This window comes from Chenopodium album, chromosome 14, assembly GCF_948465745.1.
Source record: "Chenopodium album chromosome 14, dcCheAlbu1.1, whole genome shotgun sequence".
NCBI lineage: Eukaryota > Viridiplantae > Streptophyta > Magnoliopsida > Caryophyllales > Amaranthaceae > Chenopodium > Chenopodium album.
Genome location: NC_137847.1, coordinates 11,011,758 through 11,030,913, shown reverse-complemented (window position 1 = coordinate 11,030,913; position 19,156 = coordinate 11,011,758). Strand labels below are relative to the sequence as shown.

General features: G+C 32.8%; 2 protein-coding genes across 3 annotated transcripts; both read right to left on the bottom strand.

The window, feature by feature from the left end:
• Nucleotides 1–820: 820 nt before the first annotated feature.
• Nucleotides 821–3,883, bottom strand: LOC145577773 (protein FAR1-RELATED SEQUENCE 5-like). The gene is made up of 7 exons (XM_081635223.1): nt 2,865–3,883; nt 2,295–2,598; nt 1,596–2,246; nt 1,397–1,462; nt 1,230–1,292; nt 1,078–1,143; nt 821–997 (listed from the first exon to the last, which is right to left on the bottom strand). Exons 1-7 carry the CDS (start codon nt 3,881–3,883, stop codon nt 821–823), a joined length of 2,346 nt encoding a protein of 781 aa, XP_081491349.1.
• Nucleotides 3,884–6,831: 2,948 nt separating this feature from the next.
• On the bottom strand, nt 6,832–18,885 carry LOC145580052 (uncharacterized). 2 transcript variants are annotated; one of them, XM_081637373.1, is made up of 8 exons: nt 18,715–18,885; nt 18,190–18,308; nt 17,964–18,046; nt 16,866–16,987; nt 16,171–16,338; nt 9,377–9,470; nt 7,347–7,548; nt 6,832–7,243 (listed from the first exon to the last, which is right to left on the bottom strand). In XM_081637373.1, the coding sequence occupies exons 1-7, from the start codon at nt 18,881–18,883 to the stop codon at nt 7,347–7,349; spliced, it is 957 nt and encodes a 318-aa protein (XP_081493499.1). In that variant the 5' UTR covers nt 18,884–18,885; the 3' UTR covers nt 6,832–7,243. The 2 variants fall into 2 exon arrangements, 1 of the variants encoding a protein (XP_081493499.1); XR_014099264.1 differs by lacking the exon at nt 6,832–7,243 and having other exon boundaries at nt 7,411–7,548; nt 16,139–16,338.
• Nucleotides 18,886–19,156: the final 271 nt, after the last annotated feature.

Here is a 19,156-nt window from a genome sequence, read left to right as displayed (position 1 = left end):
CTGAAAGCAAACAATGTAAGTATATCAAATGTACAATTATCTAACACATAATGTTCATTTATATAACATAGAATTATTCTTAACTTATAATTCATTCTCATTCACAGCTGGACCAAATAAGGAAACTGAGGATGCAATACACAACTGAACTGATGCTTTTTGAAGAAAACACCGAGTCTAGGATTAACAGAAGAAAAGCAAGAAAGTTGGCAAAGTAGTAGTATAAAATGTTCATTTATAATTAGCAATATAGTCATATTTCATATATAGACTGTTAGTTATTATTTTACAAAGGTTTATATTTGGATATTTCTTTTTAATCAATTTTATGTACAAACAATATTGCATATAAAATGTTCATTTATAAATAGCAATATAGTCATATTTCTATAAACATTTATCATTTCAAAAATGAACCTTTATCATTTCAAATATGAACATACAACAAGTAATTATATGAACATTTACATAAACATAAATGTTCATATTTGATCATAAATTAAAATATAATCATTTATATGTCCATAAAATGTAAAGATTCAAAATAATAAGACTATGCTAATTGATCAAATGTGAACAAGTAATGTACATATATAAATTATAAAATAATCATATGTTCAGCATATATATTAAAAAATTGCAAGTGTTGATAATATTATAAATTAATGAATTGTATTAACAATAACATTTTGAAGAAACACATTATAATACCAATAATGGTGTAAAACAATATATGAAATACTACAAGTATGAAGTACTAATGAGCTCTCTTATTTACCACTATTAGCCAATCTCTTAGCTACATTAGTATCAAAAAAATCTAAAAATCTATCATACTTGGTATGTGTCCACTAGCATTGGCTTGAACATTCTTTTGAATAGATTGAAGAACGGTAGAACGTATTGGAACTCTTGAAGCACTACAAGCAGCATTATCATTCACAGAACCAAAATGGACCTTTTTATGGACATTTATAGATATATGTGAATCCTTTTCCTACACAAGAAAATTAAACATTATCAGACAATTAAATGTTCAATTTCTAAAAATACAATAAACAAATAAAATGATATAACATTAGCAATAGCACAAATATCTGGATCAACAGATATATTGGATTGAAGAGAGCATTCACCAGTAGCCTTTGAAATAACAAATTCAAAAATGTTAATAATGTACATATAAAATGGAAAGTACAAAATTCAACTATTAAACATTTTTTAGATACCTGATCGACCTCATTAAGAACACTCTGATCAGAATCCTTTGAGCTAGAAGGCATATCTACAACCTAAAAATTATTATTATAAATTAATTGTTTATAAAATAATGATATAATAAAAATAAAATAAAGAAAATAAATAAATTAACCTGATGTAATGGGTTTTACAGCACAATCAAGTCAGTAGGATCATTTATAGAATTGACATAACTAACTACAAATCCATTCTCATCAAATTCCTAGTAAAAAAAACATAATTTTATGTTTCAAATAAATAATCAAATATAAATATATAAATGTTCACTCCTGAAGATATAACTTTATGTAATGAATTAAATGAACATATATGAAAAGATAAATGATCATAATTACCTGTACAACAGCTTGACCTTTAGCTCTTATATATGGAGTATATATTGCCTTTCTCTTCCTCCAATTACCCTTTGCTTTGTTGCATGCCTTCTCTAAGGCACTCTTTGGCCTAAAATTCCTCTCTCCAGCAGGCCTTGATTTTGGAGGATTCTTGATTTCATGATCAATAATTTCAATACCTTCAATAGGCTCACTAAAATCTATAGCACCAAAAACACTCTCAACCTTTTCCTTTAAAAGGTTAAAACAATAATCAACCTCAGCCCTTGCATTCAATGAATTTTGACAACTTGTTACCAACTTTACAAATTTCCTTAGTGTTTGTGACCTCCACACACTAGTAGACACAACATTAGTTCTCAAAGTTGGTTCTTCAATACCATGACTACACATAGCAGCTTTTGTCCAGCGTTTCATTATGTACTCTTGTGGAATATTGCGCACACAATGCAAATGATATACTCGTAGAGAATGAGAGCAAAGCAAACCAGTTTCACTAAAGAACATGCAAGTGCAAAAGATTGCATGTGTTTCTTTATTAAAAACAACTTCATGTTTAATGATGTCCTTCCCAGGATGCCAAAGATGATACGAATATTCAGGAAAACGCAAACCAGAATCTCGATGATCATATGCAGTACCTTTGATGAACTACTCTTCAAAAAGCACATAAGCTTGAATAGTATACACAGATCTTGCATGAACTAAGATCCCAATGTTAGCAAAAGCTAAATGCCTATTTCCCCTCAAATTATTGAAATCTCTGCCACCTTCTTTGCTTCTCCACTCAGAAACAACATCAAGAAAAACATGATAAAAGTCACATAGACCTTGTGTCTTATTAAGTCTTTGAGAAACTGACTTATTAGTAGTTTCACTACGTTGAGAAGATAGAATACCACCAGACCAAAACTTCTTAGAATAAGCTGGACACCACATCTCCTTTATTTTGTACAAATCACACAACCAATCATCATTTGCACAATTATATTTCACCAACATTCTGTGAAGCAAAAATGAACATTTATCATTTCAATAATGAACATACAGCAAGTACTTGTATGAACATTAATATTAACATAAATGTTCATTTTAAACAGTAAATTTAAATATGATCACTTATATAACCATAAAAATGTACAGATTCCAAATAATAAAACTATGCCAAATGATCAAATGTGAACACATAATGTACATATATAAATAATAAAATGATCAAATTTTCAGAATTATCAAATAGACAGAAAGTATAAAATATAATGATATTACCTTTTCCAGAAATGCTCAAACTCAGCAGGGGTTTCACAATATTTCAATAAATAGCCAAACAAATCAGTAAAACCAGCCAAAGCTCTCAACGCTACAATATGCTTCTTCGAATTTTGTTCAAGATGCCATACACATAATCGATGATGGACAGTTGAAGGGAAAATGTTTCTTATACCAGCTGCAATTGATTGTGCTTGATCAGTCATGATAGTGATGGGACTTTTCTTTCCCATTGAATAGAGAAATGTATCAAATAACCAATCAAAAGAATCAGTGCGCTCATTAAGAATAAAACCCATACCAAACATCACATTGTTACCATGATGGTTCATCCCTACAAAGGGAGCACAAATCATTCCATATTTATTAGTTCTATATGTTGTATCAAAGACCAATAAATCTCCAAAGTAATGATAATCTCTGAGCATTCTTCCATCACGCCAAAAAAAACTAACTAAGACACCACTTTCATCTTGCTCAAAATCATAATAAAAATCTGCCTCATCTACATGTCTCTTTGCAAAATACTTTATCAACTGATTGCTATCACATCCATCGAGTTTGGCAGCTTTATCACATGATAATGCATTATACACATCCGAAGCCGTAAAAGTAAGGTTAGGAGAACCACCAACCTCCTTTTTTAAAGCCCTTAAAGAATCAGAAACTTTGACTCCACTCATTTTCAATGTAGAAATAAATCGAAGTTGTTCTTCATTAACACTCCTTTGAGACCTGATTAAATGCCTCTTTTCAACAGGAATCATATCATGATTATGAACCATTTCATGTCTTGAACATGTCCAAACACCATCATGATCAACAAAAAACTGTATAAAAGCATTACAACCAGTTCGAACATCAAGCTTCTCATAAGCCCTACGATTCCTACACTTATCATCCTTATAACCCTCATTAGAACAAACAAATCGTTTCTTCAATAAGGAGCCATCTCTTCTCCACTTACTCTTCCCAATTCGGACTCCAAAACCCTTCCTAAAAACGTACTCATTATACATTTCATAAGCTCCGTTTTCAGATTTGAATCATTTATGCAATAATTCAGACTTATCTGCTTCTTGATAAACAACACCATCCTTTTTTCCCACTACATAAATATGTAAAGTAAAATTATGATCAACATCAAAGCATAAAATGTACAATAACAAAAAAAAAACAAATAATCAACTATTAAAAATTTTAAAATCTAATGTAATTAAAAATGATCATGTAAAAACAAATGATCATTTATCAATTGAAAATGAACAATAATAAAAAATATATATAAGAAAGTCAATAACAAACAATAAAACATATAATAATATAAAAATGATTATTTAGCATACTAAATTTGATCAAAAAAACTTAAAAATGTTTAACCAATTAAACAAAACAAATTAAAACACATTAGAACATAAAAACAATTTAAATTAAGATCTAGCAAATCAAAATGCACTAAATGTGCTGCGATTTTTGCAATTTTCATGAAGAAATCAAATCGGTATACAAAATCAAAATAATTAGCGAAATAGAAAGCATCAAAATAAACTAATCATTTTCATTATACAAAGCATCAAAATCACAATCAACATGCAGAACAACAAAATTCGATTATATGAAATCAAAATTACAGCAAACATAAATCAATTAGCAAAATACAGAACATCAAAATACAAACAAATCCAGAAATTATAAAAACAGAGCATAACATAAACAAAATAATGTAAAAAAAAAAAATAGGATCATAATAGCTCACATTGATGAACAAATGAATCAACTAATGAAACACCAGATGGAAGAACAGCTTCGCAATCTCGATCAAAATCAACAATGGAAGAATCGTCCATCAGGAGAAAACGCAAATATCAAAATAAAATGAAAAAATTGGATGAAATCAAATTGAAGAGAGAGAAAAAATAAGAACAAAATCAATAGAGGAGAGAGAAAATAAAAGTTTAAAATGATAAATAAACATAGCTTGGGTAAAAAGAAAGATATTAAACAAAAAAAGGAAAATAAAAAAACTAACCAAAAATGGCAAAAAAAGAAAAAAGAAAAAAAAGGAAACATGAAAAATGAAAAAAGTACAAAACGACGTCGTGGGGAGGGGGGTGCAGGTACAGCAAGCTACACAGGGGGGTAGTGTAAAAATTGTACAAAATGGAGGGGTCGTGCGGGCTTTTCGGGCCATTTTTAGGGCGGGTTACAAAAATCAACTAAAAATGCATAAAAACACATTCTCAAATCCATCCAAAAAATTTTAAATTTCGGGCTGGATCGGGCCCAAGCCAATTTTGGGCTGCCCAAAATCTGTCTAAAATTGGGGCGGGCCAAGTATGATTAGGTCTATAAAGTCTTTATACAAAGAACATGATAATATATTAAAGAACATGATCTTTTTCATGGTTACTTAGGTAGTTGAATTTTACATTTTTTTTTTTATGTACATACATTAAAGAACATATTGTATAATGTAAAGAACATATAGTTCAATTTCCTCATATATATATATATATAATATATATATATATATATATATATATATATAGAGCTCAAAATCAAAAAACATAATAATCAAACTCAAAGAACATATTATGCCCACATTCTTTATAAATGTCTATAATGTTCTTTTTTCGCCCATGTTCTTTTAAATATACCTAATGTTCTTTTCGGGTGCACCAACCACGCACTACTGATTATCTTTAGATCCGTTATCATCTACCACTGAGTAGCCTCACAGTCACAAACTCACAAGAAGGGGGTTTTTTTTTTTATTTTTTTTTAAAGAGGGTTTATGGGCTATTATGTATTTGACCATGAATATCCATGTTGATGCCGTTTTTTTTTTTTTTTTTTTTTTTGAAAGAATGATGATGCGGTTTTGCTCATGCATAACTTATTTAACTTATTTTGACTAAGTTCAGAAAAGACAAGTTCAAATAAGTTGAATTAAGTTAGAAAGCATGTACTACAAAAAATACATATAGCAATACCCAAAAAAAAAAAAAAAAAAAAAAAAAAAGAGAGTATTGTGTAGAACGGACTCACATGAGTCCAATCATACAAACAGAAAAAAAAAATAATAATAATAATAATAATAATAATTTAATTGTCAGAAATTTAATAATAATGGTCAGATATTAGATTATAAATATCAAATATTAGATTATAAGTGTTAGAAATTAGATAACAATGGTCAGATATTAGATTTCTTTTGTTTGATAATAGGTTATATTGGTCAGGTATTAGATTTCTTTTGTTTGATAATATATTAATATGGTCTAGTATTAGATTTATTTTATTTGATAATAGATTATATTGGTCAGGTATTAGATTCTTTTTCTTTGATAATAGGTGATATTAGTCGGGTATTAGATTTCTTTTGTTTGATAATATTCTGAAATATACGCTGTTGTGTACTGAATATTCAGCCATGGCGAGTTTCCAAAAGATAAACTTTCTTGTGTTTCCAAAAGAGATTAAAAACAGAGGAAGAATAGAAGGACAGAAGATATAATCTTACTGGGAACAGTTAAAGTTTGGACTGATGGGAGTAAGTTTGAGTTTCAACCCACACTTTTGAGGAAGAGCAGAGATGAGTGAATCAATCTGTCCTATAAGAGGCAGTACAGACTCGAGACACTGACAAACTCCCTGTCGTTTCTTCTTGCTTTTCCCGTAATGCTTGTATACATATTTAGTGCCTAGGCAACAATAGGTGGGGGAGGGTCACCGGCACCGGGATGGGAGGGGGAGGGTCGTCGGCCACCGATAAGGGACTAGGCAGTGGCAGTGGGTGAGGATGAATCTGTGGATTATAAACCGGACTCACATAAGTCCGTTCTACGCAAAACCTTTTTTAAAAAAAAAAAAAAACATAGTACAAAAATGAAACAATTTCAAATGAAATAAGTTTTTCCAGACATAATGACTTCAAAAAATGAGCTTAAATAAGTTTGGAAATTTTTATAATTTTGTCTTAAAAGGGCTACGATGTAGGCTTTACAATCACAAGCAAGGATACTCCCTCCGTCGATGACAACTTTGAAGCTATAATGTAGGCTACTAAATATATACAGAAACAAAGGGTTAAAGAAGTCTGAGGAGCATTTATCATATACAATGTCACTTCTCAAAGTTTCTACTTTCTAGACTGATGAGCTACCACAGATTGTGACAGCAAAATCATACTATCAGATCCAATTTAAACAATTCTACAATTGTCTTATATACACCATTGTATAAGTAACATGACTTAGGTTTTGCCCATGGATTACATATATACTACGTATGAAGGACTAGAGCTCTGAAGCGAGGTCTTAAACTAGGATGCCCTGATCAAGGAAATCTTTCATAACAAATGATCTGCTAATGTGTACCTGTCAAAGACGTGAAAACTAAATAAGCAATTGAAGAGCTCAATTCCCAACATACGAAATATTGCAAGGTATTCTAGAGGTAGTAGCAATAAGCACATCATACCTAGCCAGCACTTTCTTTGTCTTGCTGCATGGATGACTTAATGAAGTCGATGACAACTTGGTGTAGTTCATGTTGGTGATCAGTGAAAGAATGATTTGCTCCTTCTATGATTTGTAATTTGTGGTTTGGTATTATCTTCGAGAATTCGTATGCATCCTCAACGAGGATTATTTCATCCGCAGATCCATGAACAGTCAACACCCTATAAACATATTATCACTAGGAAAATTAGAGCAATGTTCCTTTCTGCAGTACAATAAAATTTATGGACACAGTCTGTACTCGCTTCCGAAAAATTGTCTAATTTGTGAAATGATACAATAAAAGACAATAAGCATATCTAGTTTGTGAAATGATACCATAAAAGACAGCAGTATACAAATGCTAAATTACAGGTCATTACTTATAGTTTTGGATATAGAGGTAGTTAGAAAATGCTTCTGTCAACATTCACAAATGACGCCATAATAATAATGCTGTCTGATACAAAATCAGCCTTCAGCCCCTGAAAAGTATCTCATTCAATCATCCAGATAGCAGGCAGATGTTTTTAATCACATGTAAGACACATCACTCAAGCAATGCACGGCATGCAGGTAGTTTGAGTTATACATGTGCCAATGTATAATCAATTAAAATTGCTACAGAAATACAGTATGCACTCCACAGCTGATGCACTGGTGATCCTAAGCACATTAAGATCATACTGCTTTATTTAGTCATTGTCAGCTCAACAGATGACAAGCAGGTATAGTCCGAATTGCAAGAGTTTATTACAAGTAAAACATTTCAAGTGCAGAATTATATACAAGTCTAGCCCACTACGCAGTCTAGAAGGAAGCACTCATTTCTACTATTAGTATTTAGTTCACTTCCCGTTTAAAAGATAAATAATTGACAAATAAAATCTCTATTGGATATAGCACCCCAACACCCAAAGGAGACTAACATGAGAGATGAAAAGGGGAGGCTGAAATTATGATTTCCTCCTCGTAAATTTATAAGTCCAAGTTACTCAAATTGCATCTTAAGCTTTGAATAACTTTCTTTATAGCACTCCAATCTCCACTTCAATGAAGATTAATAGACACTAACCAACCACCAGTCACTTTTACCTCTATAATTCCATATGTTGAGTTCCATTGAATTAGTTGCCCCATCTATACTATTCAAATAAATTCAGGTTTTGCAATCTCCAGATGGCATTGTACTGAGTTACCATGATAACATATGTTGCCAATAACACTGCTAAAAAGCCTAAAACAAGCTCCCACCAAGGCAAGTAGGGAGTTTGAGATTTAAGAGGCTCAAAGGTAGACATCCATAGCTCCATACCCATGCAATTGCAAAGTGGCTCTCAGCCTTATCCGTCCAATCGTAGACAAGGTGATTTTTGTTAAACTTTTGATCCAAAAAGGAAACTCACTAGCATACAACTTCGTTGCATAAACAAACAGCACTACAATACATGACTTGACATAGTAGACACTCAATGTAAACCTATAAAGGCTTCCAATTTTGCTGTAGATGGACAGAGTATATTGTATTGCAAATATCACAAGTATCATAATTAACAGTTGTACCAACACACCAAGCCTTAATCCCAACAATTGAAATCAGGATGAGAACAGTAAATGCAACAAAGACACATAGCAATTATTTGAATAATTAACAGTCGATTGTGTATTTTAAGAACTACACATAGCAATCATTTGAATAATTAACAGTCGATTGTGTATTTTAAGAACTATTTTTATTAGTTTCTATACATAAAACCTTCATAAGGGATCTAAATGTTGAATTGAAAATTTTCTCAAAGATCATTCAAGTGGTTTTGTACAACTTTCAGAAAATTGATGTACAAAACTTGGATTCATCATGAAAGTAAAGAGAGCACATCAAAACAACAGTGTACTGAAGCGATCCATCAAATTCAAGTGGTTTTGTACAACAGTGTGGCAAAAGTAAAGCATCAACAACAATTACAATGACCTAATTTGTTTTAAGAAAAAGGATATGTTATCCCAAACCTGCAATCTTCATTAATCCTAAGGGATGCTTCATGCATATCCGTATTCAAGCGATCCATCAAATTTTCCTCCGTCACACGATATAAAACTTTTCCTGAAAGATGCCAAAACATTGTTGGGGTAATATTCATCAAAGACTTCAATTAGACAGTTTATATTTGAATTTATCAAGGACTTCAATTAGACAATTTATAATTGAATTTTTTTCCCGTAATATGGAGAGACCTTCATTTTCAGCAAGAAAAGAAGATAGAGAAAAAGCAGGATCATGCTGTACATTCAAAAAACCTCTCCATACTTTAGCACCTAAGAAATGGAATCCCCACCCACAAAAAAGCCCCTAGTGGGATTTGAACTCATGACCTTGAAGTCATGAGGCCAAACCCTTACCACTAGGCCAAGTCTTGGTTGGCCTAAATACATCTTACGAATTGTAAATATTCTAAGATTAACTCCTTTTGTCCCACAATATAGTGCCTATTTCCATTTTCTTTGTCAAACTTAAAATATTTTTAACTAAAATTTCCCATATACAAAGTATATAGAATTATATGTAGTCAAGACATCAAGTATAGGGGGCGAAGCCAGAGGGGGCCAAAACTAATATCACCTACTTTTTTTTTTAATGCAAACTTTTTCTTTTGTACGTACTATCATACATTAGTTTTGACTATATATTATTTTACTAACTAGTGTACAGAAAACAAATGTCATTAAATAATAGGTTATATGATTAAATGCAACATATAAAATTAAATACTTCGTAATTCATTTTTTTTATTAATCTTAAGCGATAAAGCTATTAATTGATAAATTTGTACAATCCGATTATGTAAAAACGTTGTGACAATAAATAAAAAAAGGAAATACTAGATAATATTATAGATTCATAGGTGAAGTTAACAAAAAGAAAAATAAAACGTTGTGATAATAAATAAAAGGAAATACTAGATAGTAATAATAATATCATAGGTGAAGTTAATTAACAAAAAAGAAAAAGAAAGGACAAAATTACGAAAACATGCTATCTATTGGGGATTTTGTGTTTACAAGGGTCACAAAATAGAAATGGAAATCAAAAATCAGAAAATAAACTTCGAGGGGTGAACGAAATAACATTCCCAAAAGTATAATTCCAACCCTATACTACAACCGGGTATCACGGAAGTCGCTAAGATACAACGAAGGTCAATTACAATCACAAGTAGGATGATTGCAATACAATTTAATTAAGTGTTTGTGATTTTGGGATGATGAACATTAACTTGCAAAATGGTTTCCAAGAAGAACAACCAACTGATTTCTTAAACTCATGATTTCATCATATATATATAATTAAAACAATTACGTCAGAAGTGCCCTCGACCGGGCGGAGGCTAGCCCTACCAGGCGATAGTATAGCGAATTTGTACCGAACGTGATACAGCCCTATCGGGCAGAGGCTCGCCCCAACCGGGTGGTGGCTCGCCCGGAATTTTTATCTTTGTCCTCGCGCCTTACCAGGCGGAGGACTACTTCTCTAAATCAAAATATCCTTTGCTCTTATTCTTTGCTTATTTAATTTGCAACACCTTATTCTAAGCAAGTTAATCAAACACCATGAAAATATGTCACCAATACTCTAAATTATTCAACAATCCTCCCCTATTTGGAGTATTAATCTAGACTCATTGCAAAACCTTTTATGATTAACATGTCCAAGTCTTACATGCCATATAGAAGATCAATCGTTAACAAAATACAATTTGTCTTTCAAAGTATTAGAAATACTAAGCTTAAACATACCATCACATAAGTAACCAAATCCTACAAATAAACCACCTTTAGACAATATAAATTTATCCGACTCAAACACCATTCTAAAACCTAAATGATTCAAGATAGCACTGGATACAAGATTCCTCTTAAGTTCGGGAGGGAACAATACATCCCTTGAAATAAGAGATTTGCCCGAGCTAAACATTAACTCTACTTATCCCTTGCCTGTACATATAGGATTTCAGTAACCACAAACAAATAACTCATTAAAGAATTAAATGAAATTTGTGCACAAGTATTACTTGCTTGTCACAGGGTTGGCTAGACTCGCCTTTCCCACCTTGAGCTTTTGATATGCATGTTTTATATGTTATTTTATCCCCCGTCCCACAGTCATTTACATGCATATTTGAGCTCTTCGGAGCTATTTTTGGTACTAATATGTAGTTTCTAGTGTTTTGTAGAGTTGGCATTTGTTTTGTAGGATTTTCCCGGATTTACCGATATTTTCTATGATTTTCCGGCTACTACGAGATATTGGAGCTTGAAGCACATCATGACCGTTGATCGTAGCCCAAGACCGATCGTATCGATGATTAAGGGCTCGGTTTGTGAAATTTGTCCGAGCAATGGACCAAAAGAGAAGTGTTGGGCCTTGAGTTTGGAGCCCAAGTAAATGTTGAAGAGAAGATCAAGTCATGGTCAAAGCAACCCGGGCCCGATCGGGTGGCCATAGGCTCGATCGGGCGGCTGCCCAAAAACAAGCATCCATGAAAAAAAGCGGGCCCGATCGGGCGGCCCTTCGCCCAATCGGGCGCGTGTGTTTGCAGTCTGTTTAGGAAGCTCGATTTGGCTAATTTGTGGAGCTTAGTTTTAATACATTTTGGTAATCTCTCTTAACTACGTTTTTTCTCATTATTATTTCTCTCGTACTCAAACTCCAGAGAGCTTTTTAGTTGGTTTTTACTCTCCTCAAGATCTTACCTTTTTAGTGCAATTCCAATTTTCCTTCTTTCAGTACTCCTACTTCTATCTTTATTGTTTATTTTCTTGCTTTAATCTTAATCATGTCTTCTTTTATTGCTTTGTTTAGTTTAGATTTTAATATGCGTGAGTAGTTTAATTCTAGGGTTTTGGGGAATCCATAATTTATATGAAGGGATAATTTGTTATTGTTGATATTGCATGATAATTTCTCATTGAATTTTTTTAACGCTTTACAATTAGATTATGAATCGGGCAAATGTGATTGATTGTAAAAGTATAGCAATATTGAATTGATGAATCGAGCAGATGTTAATTTGATATTAAAGGCTATTTTCAATAGAAACTTAGATCTAATAAATTGCGAGAGGCTGTTAGATCTATGTTGATTCATAAATTGCGAGAGCCTGTTAATCATATTATCTGTGCAATGTTAATTGTTGATTGTTATGTTTTATCCCAGAATGTTAATTATTGGTGAACCTGTGACCCTAGGCCTTTTATTATTGATTTCTCCCTAATTTTAATCTCCGTAGTATAATTCCTTTTAATAACAATATTTTTGGTTACTCGATAATTTAGATTATAATAATTAATTAGGAATAGAAAGACTTGTTTCCCTATGGATTCGACCCTACTTCCCTATCTACATTAGTTAGAGGACTTAGGTAATACTTTTGATTAGGTGATACGACTTTAGCCTATCAGCTTTCTTGTTGCTCATCTTTTTCTTCCAAATGGTACAATCCTTTTTAAAATGATCGGGTTTTCCACAAACCTAACAAGCTCGTGATTTTTTATCATCGTTTTCCACTTTAGGCTTTTTGCCTTTGCTTTTGTTTGAATCATTTCCTCTCTTCCTCTGATTAGACTTAGCATCTTACATCACATTAACCATGGTTGAACTAAGATTAGCATCCTTTGGTCCTTCTTGCACTCGGATTTACTCCTCAATCCGAATGTGAGAAGCCAAGCCCTCGAGATATCATCTTTCTTATGCTTTAAAACATTTCTAAAATCTTTCCAAGATGACGGCAGCTTATCAAATATAGAAGAAACAATGAAGGTCTCATCAAGATTAATATTGTGTTGCCTAAATCTCCCTAAAATTCTTTGGATTTCATGAAATTATTCCATAACCGGCCTACTATCAATCATCTTAAAATTATTGAACTTACTAACAAGAAAGTGCTTGCTAGATGTATCATTGGCCATATACATAGACTCTAATTCATCCCAAAGCAATTTAGTGGATTCATGAAATTGATAAACATCAAACAATTCATTAGACATACCGTTAAGGATTTGACCACGGCATATGTAGTCATCATTCTCCCACTTGTTTCTCTTTCTAGTGGCTTGCAACGTTTTGTTTTCCTCCTCCGAAGGCTTCGGGGATGTGAGAACATATGCCACACCGAGTGATGTCAACAAAAAAGCATCCTTTTGCCACCTTCAATAATCCACACCCTCGAACTTGTCCAATTTCTGCCTTTCTGGAACTTAGTCATCATTTCCTTCACATTTGATTACAAATGTGAAGGAAATGATGACTAATTTCCAAAAATTGGACAAGTTTGAGGATGTGGATTTCCGAAGGTGGCAAAAGAATATGCATTTTCTGTTGACATCGCTCGATGTGGCTTATGTTCTCACATCCCCGAAGCCTTCGGAGGAGGAAAACGAGACGTTGGATGCCACTAGAAAGAGAAACAAGTTGGAGAATGATGACTATATATGTCGTGGTCACATCGTTAACGATATATCTAATGAATTATTTGATATTTATCAATTTCATGAATCCGCTAAATTGCTTTGGGATGAATTATAGTTTATATATATGGTGGAGGATGCATCTAGAAAGAAATTTCTTGTTAGTAATTTCAATAATTTTAAGATGATTGATAGTAGGCTAGTTTTGGAATAATTTCATGAAATCCAAAGAATTTATGGAGTTTTAGATAACACAATATTAATCTTGATGAGACCTTCATTGTTTTTTCTATAATTGATAAGCTACCATCATCTTGAAAGATTTTAGAAATGTTTTAAAGAATAAAAAAGATGATATTAATCTCGAGGGCTTGGCTTCTCATATTCGGATTGAGGAGGAAATCCGAGTGCAAGAGGGACAAAAGGATGTTAATCCTAGTACAACCACGGTTAATATGGAGGAGGATGCTAAGTCTAATGAGAGGAAGAGTGGAATGATTCAAACAAAAACAAAGGCTGAAAGCTTAAAGTGGAAAGTGACGGTTAAAAATCACAACCTTGTTGGGCTTGTCATTTTAAAAAGGATTGTACCATTTTGATGAAAAAGACGAGCAACAAAAAGGCTTAATGTGGGAAAGGAGGGTCAAGCCAATCCCAACACAAGCAAGGTAATACTTGTGCACAAATTTCATTTAATTCTTTGATGAGTTATTTGTGTGTGAGTTCTGAAATCCTATGTGTACAGGGTGATACTTCTTGGAACATTGATTCAGGAGTATCAAGGCATGTTTGCAAGGGTCGTTTGTTGTTTGAATCTTTCGTTGAGGTGACTAATGGATCTGCCGGGCGATGGTACAACAAATTTCTATCTTTGTCCTCGTGCCCTACCAAGCGGTGGCTCACCCTACCGGGAAGGACCACTTCTCTAAATCTGTTGCTCTAATAATTTGCTTAATTAATTTGCAACACCTTATCCTAAGCAAATTAATCAAACAACATGAAAATATGTCACCAATACTCTATATTAATCAACATCTATAGTTATCGAACCGGAGACCTGTGTGGTAGTTTGTACTTTGTAGTCATATCAAACTACTACTCGTTGAGCCCTGACTTACAAGTAACAACTTTGTAAACATATTTTCTACTTATCAATAACTTTGGGGGCAAATATGAATATAAAAGATATTGTTTGTTGGGCCACGGGGGTAGGGCCTCCACCAACCCTTGGCTCCGCCCCTGGTCATGTGAGATATCGATAGATAAGTCTCATTCTGTAGTTTTGTAATATCAAAATTTTATATTTTTGCTAATACGTAATTTAAGATATTGATGGTCAAAAGTATGTCTTGAACTCCGTGCAAAACAAAATAGACATTGTATAATGGGATGGAAGGGGAATATTATAATAATTGATTAATAATAAAATCCAAAAGTAAACTTATTTGTCAATGATTCAGACATTATTTGTTAGATGAATATTATTTCAGATTTTGTATGAAATGTTATTTCATAATCAAAATTCAATATCAACTTCAAAATCCATACTTGAATTCCAACAATTATCAGGAAAAAGAAAAATCAGCAAAGAAAATTAGTCATTGACTGCAATTTCTTTAATCCATTTTAGAACATGGTTCATCCATTTTAGAATATGGTTCATCCATTTAGAATATGGTTCATTCATTTTAGAATACGGTTGCCAGTTATTGTGCCTCCAATATAAGGGTGGTACGTTGGCCGGAGCCCGGAGGTGGTGGTGGGGAGGACGACAACACATAGGTGTTACTGGTAGTGGCTTCCAGTGAGTTGCATGTGGGGACTAGTGGTGGTGGCTGTGCACATGGTGCTAACTTTGGTGAGTGAAAATGAAAGTGTATGGGATGGAGTTGGTTTATAAGAGGGGAAAAAGGGTAATTTCCTCCATAGATGCTGGCGTTAGTAAGTTATTCACGGGCGTCATTTAACAAACTCTAAAAATATAGAGTAATGTCGTTTAAGGGTTAGGTTTACTTTTGAATAAATATGTGATCTAGCCTATCACATACACATTCCCAAGCATGAAAGTCTCTCAGCCATGTCAAATTTCTTGAGTATTGGTTAAAGAAGACATAAATAACACTAAGGTTACAATATATAAACAAACCAATATCTACCAAATTCAGATGATTGTAACAGATATTAAGGAGTCAGTGACACAAGTATCAAGGGGAAAACGGAAATATAAACAGAAATGATTGTCTGGAGCAAACTCAAATTTTAGCACAACTTTTCAAATGAAATGTTATCGAGTAAAAATTCACATACCTGAAACAATGAATTGATCAATGGATCTATACCTGTTTTTTTACACTTGACATCAATATATCCGTTCTTCTTGATTCTTTCCATGAAATCTTCACCCAAACGTTCTGCTATGCCTTTCTTCAAGTCATAACGTCCAGAAAGATTGACAACCGTGTGGATATCATGATACTTTGAAGCATACAGTAAGACAACATCACCTCCTGCTTCCAGCAAACTTTCATCTATACAGAAGCTATAGAAAGCATTAATGGATCAGTATATTTCCCTTGATTTTTCAATCAATCCAGATAATATTTATGCTTGAACAGGAGATCTTTCAAAGTTCATATACATCATCCTAATGTTATTCAGAGGATGGGGGTTCACCCATATATACGATCTTAAATGTTAGAATGGCTATTATTTTCTCAGTTTGTGCCTCTGTGGACCTATGAGATTTTGTCTTTACAGATCCCACAGCATGGTTAACAATAGAACGATGAAGAGGAAGAACTATTAGACAATAACAATCACTGAAAATTTTGTTGCAAAAAGGAAAATCACGGTTATTAGCTTATTGCAACTCAGTTAGAAAATTTTTATTAGCTTATTGCAACTCAGTTAGAAAATTTTCACAAAAGTATCTGATATTATAATTGGATGTGCCATGAAAATCTACTTTTATCATAGAAAAATCTGAATTTGATCTTCGTTTAGGAAATTTATGTACTTAAATATAGGAACTAACCTTTACTATGGCCTACAATTGCACTCACAACACGATTTATCCCATTAAGATGCTTGACAACAGCACATATATCTTCTGCCTCTTTCATGTAGTTACCATAAGCCCATGTACCATCACTTTCTCTGCATAACACAAGCAAGCAAGATTGAATATTGCATTAAAAAAATAAAAAGGTGTCAAAGGTAGAAGTACATAAAAGACAAAAAACTTCAACCTGTCAATTATGTGCCAAAAGCTAGAGAATATAATCATAAAGAACAGATTTGGAAGTTCTCAAAATAGGGGGAAGCTCCTATTCATTAGCCATTAAAAGCTCAGAGAAAGTAACTTCTTCCAAACACTTCAAAAAATCAATAAGACCATAATCTGCCAACAAAAAGTAACCTCTTCCAAACACTCAAAAAGTAATGGTCATTAGTATCCACATCCAGACTACTAACAACCTTAAAACCTAATCTACCACCGATGTCGCCCCAAAAACACTTCCATAACACCATAACTCACCTAACAACACCACAATGCATGTCCTAAATTAGACATTAGACCAACTACAATTAACCAGGGCAGTAGTAAATTTGGGAAATATAGAATGACACTGTTACATAAACTAAAAATGAAACAAATACCACAAAATTCAAGACTGGAAGGTAAGCCATTTTCCTAGCAAACCTTAATAACTGAACACTCTCTGCTCCCTAATCTAAAAAATCCAAATTCTCTAATTGTAATTCAAAAAACCTTCCTGGCTTCCTCCAATCAGCAGCCATCAGTCACTTCTTCATTTAAGAAACTTTATTCGAAGCAAAAAAATTCAATGATGTCCACCGCAGGTAGCTCAAGGCTTCAGCAAATGGCTCCAGAAGATTTCCAACTGCATCCTTCCCACTTGGCTGTAACTACTTGTAAGTCCACAATATGGACTGTTGCAGAATTATTGTTCTTGACAAGCAATTTAAACACACTAATACTAAGTTCTAAATCCTAAAATCTCACGCAATGATGCAAACAAGTTGAAGTGGAAACTTAAAGATTTTCTACAAACCAAGGAGATTTCTTTCAATTATCATGAACCTTACAAGGCTATCAATCACCACATACCCATTTCCAGAAAAATCAAACCGATAGGCACTTATCCCTTCCTTCTCAAATGCAACACATAAGTCTACCACGAGTTTATGCTCCTGAACACAAGTACAACCAAAAGCCAATTCAACACCAACGCGGACTCAAATAAACGAAAGAACATTAACATTTCTATAATTCTATCATAACCATCTAAATTAAACTGCTACTAGATAAAGTAGCTTATGAATTTGCTACTAACCTTACCACCTGCAAACCCATGGCAGACTATCACAACATCTTTGGACCCTGTATCATGTAACAGCCCGACAAGCTGTTCGCTACGATCATTGAGTACAGTTATTTTCTGTAACTGGTTTACTGTAAGAATATGATACCATCTGAGTTAAAATCAGTCACAGTAAATCCCACTTACATATCAGGTTTTCTCAGCTACAATTATTTAGCAGAATAATTACTATGTTAAATTCAAAATTCTCATCCAAAAAAACATAAACTTTCCTATTGATTGAACAAATTAAACTTAACCATCATTCTTACCCACAACAAAATTTTGGAAATTTGTCAATTTCAATCAATCTATGCAACAAATCATACAATTGTCAGAAACTTTTGTGGGTATGTCATTACAAATTTACTTACTTTCCACTACAAATTCCTCGAAAAACATCAAAAATTCAAAATTAAATGAGAAAATTGAATACCCAAAATTGGAAAGAAATTGAGTGTGTAGTGATACAGGAAGAGAAAGAAAAGTGAAACAAACCTGGGTTTAGCGACATTGTTAGAGTTCTTTTAAAGTTACGATTGAATGAAACAGGAAATTGGAATTGATGATGATGAACTGGGAAATTATATTGAGGATATTGTCTTTTCCAGAATGTGGGATGATCAGCGAGAAGAACTGTGCCCAAGTTACGCAATGATTTCACCATTTTTTTTTTCTAAAACTAGTGTACTCCAAATTTAATTTAGACTTGTGGTTTTTTTTTTTTTTTTTGGAGGATTTAATTTTAAAGTTTATTTCTTCATTTTTTTTTTTTTTTTTTTGAAACAAAATTTTGTATCTTCATAACTTAGGCCTATTCACTTCACCTTAAAAAATAATATTAAGTAAATATACTTTCAGTTTTGTAAAAATAAGTTCAGTTCAGTAAAATTAATTTTAGTTCCGTAAAAATATGTTCAGTTAAGTAAAATTCGGTTTT

Excerpts from the sequence above, each read along its gene's own strand:
- LOC145577773 (XM_081635223.1), bottom strand. The coding sequence starts at position 3,883 with ATGTATAATGAGTACGTTTTTAGGAAGGGTTTTGGAGTCCGAATTGGG. Across the intron at positions 2,247-2,294 it reads ACATTGGGATCTTAGTTCAT|TTCATCAAAGGTACTGCATA; the intron begins GCAAGATCTGTG and ends TTTGAAGAGTAG. Across the intron at positions 998-1,077 it reads ATATTTGTGCTATTGCTAAT|GAAAAGGATTCACATATATC; the intron begins GTTATATCATTT and ends TTTCTTGTGTAG.
- LOC145580052 (XM_081637373.1), bottom strand. The coding sequence starts at position 18,883 with ATGGTGAAATCATTGCGTAACTTGGGCACAGTTCTTCTCGCTGATCAT. Across the intron at positions 18,309-18,714 it reads AACAATGTCGCTAAACCCAG|TAAACCAGTTACAGAAAATA; the intron begins GTTTGTTTCACT and ends ATATTCTTACAG. Across the intron at positions 18,047-18,189 it reads ATGGGTTTGCAGGTGGTAAG|GAGCATAAACTCGTGGTAGA; the intron begins GTTAGTAGCAAA and ends ACTTGTGTTCAG.